General features: G+C 37.7%; 1 protein-coding gene across 7 annotated transcripts in view; it reads left to right on the plus strand.

Moving 5' to 3' along the window:
• Positions 1 to 8,484, plus strand: part of rngtt (RNA guanylyltransferase and 5'-phosphatase) — a 418,275-nt gene that overhangs the window by 52,346 nt on the left and 357,445 nt on the right. For all 7 annotated transcript variants that reach the window (XM_043686789.1, XM_043686797.1, XM_043686812.1 and 4 more), the window contains exons 6-7: positions 2,393 to 2,642; positions 3,273 to 3,382. In XM_043686789.1, coding sequence (XP_043542724.1) covers positions 2,393 to 2,642; positions 3,273 to 3,382 — 360 coding nt within the window. The remainder of the gene's footprint in view (positions 1 to 2,392; positions 2,643 to 3,272; positions 3,383 to 8,484) is intronic.

Raw genomic sequence — 8,484 nt, forward strand, 5'->3', positions numbered from 1 at the left:
CACAGTTCAAACGTTTCTAAAAGGAGAGCATTGCATTTCGTCTTTCACTAGTCAGGACATGGTACATAGAAACAGACAGACTTGGAAGGTCAGCACCAATTTGTACAGCGTGAGAAGAGATTAGGTCATCATTGGTAGGGACTTGCAGCAGGAACAGTTAACTGTCGATCTTGTTTCTCGGTCCAGGTAGACTTCAATTGATCAGGAGGATGAAGCTGAGACTGGCAGTCTCCATGAACCTTTCACAGTTAAAAAAGTACAATATATGTGCAAATTCTTTGTGTCTACATTAAACAGGGATCTGTGTGTTAATGTGCTTCATGCCAAACACATCCAAATGAAACTGAGAGCCCAATTGCCAATCTTATATTAGATTCTGATGTAACTTTTAGCACAGGCATTTTCACTACATGTTGTCCAATAGCAGAATTGCATCTAATGTTGGACATGGTGATCTGAGGCTTGTGGGTATGAGCTTGTTGAGCACAGTCAGATGCTGTTCACTGCAAATGGTAAATGGTATGTTTAATACAGTCTGCTATTGGTTTGGATATACGGCCTACATAACTGATGTGGCAAAATGCTGATAAGTCCCTGATAAAAAGGGTTTAAATCTTCGGATTTAAAGGAGGTCATTACAGATATAGTTGATGCATTGATAGTAATGTTCCAAGAATCCATAGATTCTGGAAAAGTTCCAGAGGATTGGAAAACTGCTAATGTAGCAGCCTTTTTCAAAAAAAAATGGAGACAAAACCAAGGAACTGTAGACCATTTTTTAAACGTCTGTTGTTGGGTGGATGTTGCAATCTTTTCTAAAAGATGTTATAACAGAGCATTTAGAAACTCATAATATATTCAAGTGAAGTCAGTGTGGCTTCATGAAGGGGAAATCATGCCTGATGAATTTACTGTACTTTTGAGGAGGTAATAAGCATGATAGATAAAGGGTAACCAGTAGATGTAATATATTTGGATTTCCTGAATGCATTTGAAAAGGAACAGCTCCTAATGCTTCTTGAGAAATAACCCATTGTGTTGGTGGTGGTGTAATATCATTGAGAGAGGATGGGCTAGTTTGATAGAAGATAGAGTTGGGATAAAAGGAGCAATTTCATGCTGACAACCTGTAACTTGTGGACTGTAACAGGGATCCACGTTGGAGCCACAATTATTTACAATATGTAGTAGTAACATGGATGTGGAAAATGAATGTATTATTGCCAAGTTTGTGGGTGATACTAAGCTAGGTGGCAAGGAAAGTAAGGAGGATGACACAAGGAGTCTATAGAGAGATCTAAATGGTTTGTAAATAGTAAAAAGCCTTATTGTTTTGTGTTCCAATTCTTCTTCCCTTAAAACTTTATTTGAATTCCTTCCTCAGTTTGTGCAGTAATAGATTGATACCAGAGTTTGTACTTGTGGCTGTTTTAGAAAAAAAATTAAATGAAATGAATTCTGTTAAAACATGTCTGGTAAGATTTGCAAACAAAAAATGCCTTTATAGTCACCTCTGTGTGGAATAATACCTAATGTTTCAAAATAACTGCTGCAAGATAAAGCTTTCTACTCAAAAGTTAGATACTTTGGAGTTTTATAAATGTATTATGCCAATTTTAGACATTGTGCAATTTGGGGCACAAAATAAGTTTTCATTTTTTTTAACTCACATTGGGGGCTACTTTTGATTGTTGGGCGGTGCATTTTACTCTCTCTAAATCCCCACATTAACTGATGCAGTCATGCAGTAGCGTTACTTTCTGTGTTTGTGGTGACGTATAAGTTATTGGAACTTACACAGAATTCTGAATTAGAAGAAATCATCAATATCCTCAATTATTAACCATGTTTTAATTTAAAGCCATGTGGCCGAAGGCAAATATTAATTTTCTACATTCTTTTTGAAAATAATTGCCAGATACCTCTACAGCATAAAAGGCATTAGGCTAACCACACATAACTCAAATTGGTGAAGTCGCATTGAATGCGTTTCCGACACATCTTCACAAAATTGGATGATATTAAACAGACAGTTATAATCCTTTTAAATGCAACTCCGACCTCAATCTCAGATATAAACTTAGTACCAGTTGACTGTTTACTACAATAGAAATTTCTACAGTATTCCTTCTTGGTTAGCTGTGAAACAAATGAAGTCTTAAACACAGGATACCACATTGATTTGTGAGTAAATCATTACCTTAGTGATATCAAGTATTCTAGCTGTGTGTTCCTTTGTTGTCAGGAATTTTGGAGAATGAGATCAACACTCGTTCTAATTTATGAAGATCTTTTAGAGCGTGATGGGATTGAAATTTGGTTGCAAGTTGATTTATTTTAAGCTCACTGTCTTACACAAGACAAGTGACTGTTGTACTTTTTCGTTATTTAGTATTGAAGCAGCTGTTGCTACTTTTGCTCAGGCCAGACCTCCTGGCATTTATAAAGGGGAATACCTGCAAGAGCTTTTTAGTCGCTATGGTGAGGTTGAAGATGCTCCTCCTCCACCAGAAAGACCAGATTGGTGCTTTGAGGATGACGATGAAAATGTTGACGATGACGGATGTAGGATCAGTAAAGACTCGGAACCTGGGTCTTCAGGTTACAACCCATGCAAAAGGAGGAAAGAGCGAATTAAATTGGTAAGAATCTGATTGCAAGGATTTGGAGAGGAGTATTAAGGCCAATCAAAATTAGATTTATCCATTAATAATGCTTACATCTCTATAATTTGTTAGATATTTTCTCCATTATTGATTATAGCCCTACTAAATTAATCAATAAGTTTGAAGTTTGATTTAAACAGGTGAAATCCGAGTAGAAGAAAACCCAGATTAAGAAAATAGATTTTAGCTCATCAAGATCATCCATTTTCCACTTGGAGTTTGTATCTTAACTGCTACAGAAACTGTTGGTTGCTTGAGTGGTTTGTATATCTTATTCGTTCATCCAAGGTAAATGGGCCAAAATGGTAGACAAACTGCCTTTGCATTATTGATGAATGAACATTAAATGCAGCTCAATATTGCAAAAATGACCCCTATCAGTAGTTCTAATCTAAACAATACATCAGTTAGGTAAAGGATTGGTTAAATCTGACCCTTCTCAGCCTCCATCTCCAATCTTGTGTAACGTAGAACTCATAAAATTAGATTGTGTTCTAGTAGATGCCTTGAAAAGTTTATGTAAAATGGGGTAAAATTAATCTAATCCAACTGGCAGGAATCTGATAAGATTAATTTGAGCAATTTCTTGTTTAATTTTGTCAAAAGGGAGCAATTTTTCTGGAAGGCTTGCATGTTAAAGGAGTGATGCAAATGACAATTCCATCCAAGTTATCAGAGATCCAAAGAAAATGTCAGCAGTACTGTGGATGGGAAAGGTGAGTGACTTTCTTTTGTGGGCAATTTTATCTATTGTGGAATAAAAACATGAAATACTGAAAATTCATAGCAGGTCTAATAGCATATATGGAGAGAAGCAGAGTTACCTACTTCTAAATTAAGGTCACAGATTCTCTGTTTAGCTCTGTTGCTGTCAACTGTTTCTGTTTTTAATTTCAGATTGCCAGCATCTCTATTTTGCTTTTGTATTTCATGTACCCCTGAATTAGTGAGCTTTCCCTCTGGCATTAATGATCCAGATAAATAGTTTTGTTTCAATTGTTTGTAATTAATCTGTTACTATGATTGTTTGAAGTTTTCATTACGTAAGTATTCACCATTTAAAAATCACTGGTGAGGAATTATTTCATGGAACCTCTATGACCAAGCAATGTCTTAGACTGCAGTCCACTTGCAAGGAAGCTCTTTGCAAAAACCTTTGTGTTAGTTAGGAGATTGTGTTTTTTGCACTTGCTCAATCAAGAAATGTTCAACAGTATTAGCCATTATAATTACTGTCTAGATTATCGGTCATGGTTGCATGTGGAAAATGTATAAACTATTGTTTAATAGACTGAGGTGACAATAGAAATAAAATAGTAAATGTATCAATATAAAACTATTCAGAAGCTTCAATTGCATCTTTGGAGGTAGCAGGGCTAATGTTTTAGGTAGTGATAACCTTTCATTGGAAATGAAGAAAGATAGAAACAACTTGAGTTTTGATAAAGTGGAAAGGGGGAGGCTTTGGAAGAACAAAGAGGAAGGTCCATGATAGGTTGAAGGCAGAAGAGAACGTTTAATGTCAAAATGTTTCTTCATACAGAAACCAAAGGGGATTGTAATGGATAATGTAACAAAACAAAGGATGTGTTCAGTGGACATGTGAACAGCTGTGTGAATACAATGTGATGGAAAGAGAAACAAGTGAGGCAAAACCAAACTAACCATTTGCACCTCTTATGGGCACCACAAATTAAAAACAAAAAAAAATACACATGCTGGATATCTGACATTAAAACAAATGCTTGAAGTACTTTGGCTTGTGAACAACTATGGGAAGAGAACCAGCATTACTTTTTGAATTGAATATAACATATTCAACGCTATGGGCTTTTCGAAATCGAGTGCCTTTGAAATGGGGAATTGGGGTTGGAAGAACAAAAGGCTATGTCTGGGTTTGGGTAGAAAGGATGAGAGATTAAATGACACTGAACATACCATGGAACAAAAGGGAAAGGGAACATTTAAAAAATCATTCATGGGATATGGGTGTCACTAGCTAAACAAGCATGCATTATCAATCCATAATTGTCTAGAGGGCAATTCAGAGTGAACCACAGTGCTATGGGTCTGGAGTCACATGTAGGCCAGACAGGGTAGAGATGATAGATTCCATTCCCTAAAGGACATTAATGAACCATTTAGGTTTTTCTTGAGAATTGACAGTGACTTTGTAGTCATCATTAGATTATTATATCCAGATTTTTATTGAATTCGAATTCCCCCACCTGCAGGATTCAATACCCAGGTATCCAAAACATTATCTGGGTCTCTGGTTTAATAGACTAGCGATAACACCACTGGGCCATCGCCTACCTGGTTGTAGTAATGGTTGAAGTAAAGAAAGAAAGCACCAATTTCAGGCAATGGGCTCTGGACCCCATTTTGGTTATTTTTTTTGGCTATTAGCCAACTGAAATCTAGTTTTTCATGTTCCTCTTGTTTTCAGCCAGAGCTGTTAATTATGCTACCAATCACACTCACTTAGGACCAATGCTTTGTTACTTTACTATGACTATTACCATTCCTATTGCTATTTGTTACATGACATTTTATCATTTGATCTCCCCTACTCTCTGTTCTATCCCACATCTTCCTTTTTGTTCTTCCTTTCACCACCCAAAAGACCTGAAGAAACGGTTGTTTTATTCTCCCTTCCAAAATGAACAACTTTGCATTTTCCTACATTATAATTTTTGCCGCCACTTATTTAACCTTTTAGAATCTCTCTGTAAACTGTTTGTGTTCGTCTCGCAATCTGTCTTAACACAGATCATCTGTGTCATCTGCAAATTTGGCTAGAGTGCATTCACTTCCTTCTTCCAAGTTCTAATTATTTATTGTAAACAATTGTCCCACTACTGATCTCTGTGAACCCATTGGTCATAGATAACGTATCTGAAAATTAACCTCTAACCTATTCACCATTTCCTGCCTGTAGCCAGTTGTCTATCAATGCACAGTCCTACTCCAACACAGTGGGCTCTTATGATGTAACCTTTTGTGAGGTACCTTGTCAGGTTCCTTCTGGAACTCCAAATACAACACCTCTACTGGTTCCCCTCTATCGATTTTGAGAGTTCCTCGAAAAACTCTTTTAAAAAAAAAGTCAGACACATTTCCCCTCTTATGAAACCATGCTGACTTTGCTTGATTTAGATTATGATTTTTCAAGTGTTTTGTTATTACTTCCTTGATAGTTGATTCCAGTGCTTTTCTAACATTTATCATTTAGCTGATCAGCTTATTGTTACTTGCTTTGTCTTTCCTTCCCTTCTAAGTAGTTTTCCTATCCTTTGGTAATTCTTGAGCATCCAAGAAGTTTAGGAAATTTATGACCACTGTCAGTGTAGCTACCTGTTTTAAGGTCCTAAGATGCAAACCATTAGGATCAGAGGACTTGCATGTCTTTAGCCACATTAGTTTGTCCAGTCCTACTTCTCTAGAGATGATAATGGTAGTCAATCCTTCCCCCATATTCTTCAGTATTTAAGGGATATTGCAGTATCTTACACTTAACTGGTGCAAAAGATCTGTTTTAACTGCTCTGCCATTTCCTTGTCATGGTGTCATATGGAATGGAAACAAATTCTTCAGTCCAACTCGTCTACGATGAACAGACATCACGATGTGACCTAGTCCTGTTTGCTAGCATTTGACCCATGTTCCTCCTAATCCTTCCTGTTCATATACCCATTCAGGTGCCTTTTAAATGTTATAACTGTATCAGCCTCCACCACTTCCTCTGGCTGCTCGTTCCATACATGCACCACCTTTTGTGTGAAATGTTACTGCTCAGGTCCCTTTTAAATGTTTCTCCTCTTACCTTAAACCTATACTGTCTAGTTTTGGATTCCTCCGCTGTAGGAAAATACCTTGTCTATTCATCCTATTCATACACTCTTGATTTTATGAACCTCGCTAAGGTCGCCCCTCAGCCTCTGATGCCCCAGGGGAGAAAATTCCAGCCCATTCAGCCTCTTCCTATAATTCAAACCTTCTCGTTTTGGCAATATCCTTGTAAATCCTTTCTGCACCCTCTCAGGTTTAACAAGATCCTCCCTATAGAAGGGCAACCAGAATTGTACCCAATATTCTAAAAGCGCCTTCACCAACGATTCTGTCCTGCTACAACATGACATCCTAATGCTTCTACTCAGTGTTCTGACCAAGAAAGGCAAGTGTGCCACGCGACTTTCATCACCCTGTCTATCTGCGATTCCAGTTTCAAGGAGCAATACACCTGCACCATTAGGTGTCTTTGTTTGGCGACACTCCCCACAGCCCTACCATTTATTGTATAAGTTCTGCCCTGGTTTGCTGTACCAAAATGCAATACCTGTCACTCTTCAGCCTGCTTAAACCTGGAATTTTATGATTTTCAGATGAGAATGCGAAAAATTGAGCCCTAGTTGTTCCAGAATCTAGTCTCCCTCGATTCATTTCCTAAGGGAGTTTATATTAGAGAGTGGTGCTGGAAAAGCACAGCAGGTCAGGTAGCATCTGAGGAGCAGGACAATTGACGTTTTGGGCAAAAGCCCTTCATCAGGAATAGAGCCAGGGAGCCTCCAGGGTGGAGAGATGTCGACGATCTGCATAATTCTGTTTTTTGGCTAGAGTTTTAAGCATTTATGGAATGTGGTTGTCACTGGCTTGACCAGCTTTTATTATCCATCCCTAATTGCCCAGATGGCAGTTAAAAGTCAGCCACATTGCTGAGAGTCTGGAGTTGCATATAGGTCAGAACTGTTGAAGGTCGCAGATTTCCTTCCTTAGTGATCAGAAATGGGTTTTTTACAATGATAATAACCTGATGGCCATTTAGTTTTGCTTTTTCATTGTAGATTTTTTAAAATTCAGAATTCACCATCTACCATGATGGCATTCAAATTTATGCTCCAGAACATTAGCCTGGGATTCTTGATTACTAATCCACTGATATTACCACTGAACCACAACCTCCCCAGATGCAAAGTGAATGGCGAGGTTCCCTTTGCTTTATTTCTTTCTCTACTCTTTAGTGTTGTACCAGATAGCTTAAGTGTAGCCATTCGTGCCCCATTTGGACGTAGATTTTGTTTTCTTATTTTACCCATTATACCCTTTAACTTTTGTACCATGCAACCTTTTGTTATTTAATCTCTTCTGTCCTCCACTTTATCGCAGAACTTTTTTGTTGTTCATTTAGATTCTCCCTCCTTCACCTTACTCAAAACACAATACACTTTTCACTTTAATATAAGCAAAATATGCAGATGATGGAAACCTGAAAGAAATGCTGAAGAAACTCAACCTTTATGGTGAGAGGAACAGAGTTAATGTTTCGAGTCTGATGTGACTCTTCTTCAGAACTTCTTTCCTCAGTTTTGATGAAGGGTGATTACAACTTGAAATGTTTGTCATCATTTACTGACAAAAAAAGCTGCAGATGCTGGAATCCAAAGTAGACATGCAGGAGGCTGGAACAACACAGCAAGCCAGGCAGCATCAGCAGATGGAGAAGCCAACGTTTTGCGTGACTATCTGACCTGCTGTTTCCAGTATTTTCTGTTTTTATTTCAGATTTCTAGTAACTGCAGTATTTTGCCTTTGTAAGATAATAAAGACGGTCTAACTGCACTATGTTGGGTAAAGTTTTTAGTTACTATCTAATTGATTTAAAAGGGGTGTCGGTAATTTATGTACAGGGGAACCTCGATTATCCAAACGAGATGGATGAGCGCTATTTTGTTCAGACAATCGATTATTTGGTTAATCGCTTAAATGCGGAGTTTTAAAATTCTGCTTTCCATTCAGGAGACTGCAGAAGTACACAGTG

Source organism: Chiloscyllium plagiosum, chromosome 3 (genome assembly GCF_004010195.1).
Source record: "Chiloscyllium plagiosum isolate BGI_BamShark_2017 chromosome 3, ASM401019v2, whole genome shotgun sequence".
In the NCBI taxonomy this organism is placed as follows: Eukaryota; Metazoa; Chordata; class Chondrichthyes; order Orectolobiformes; family Hemiscylliidae; genus Chiloscyllium; species Chiloscyllium plagiosum.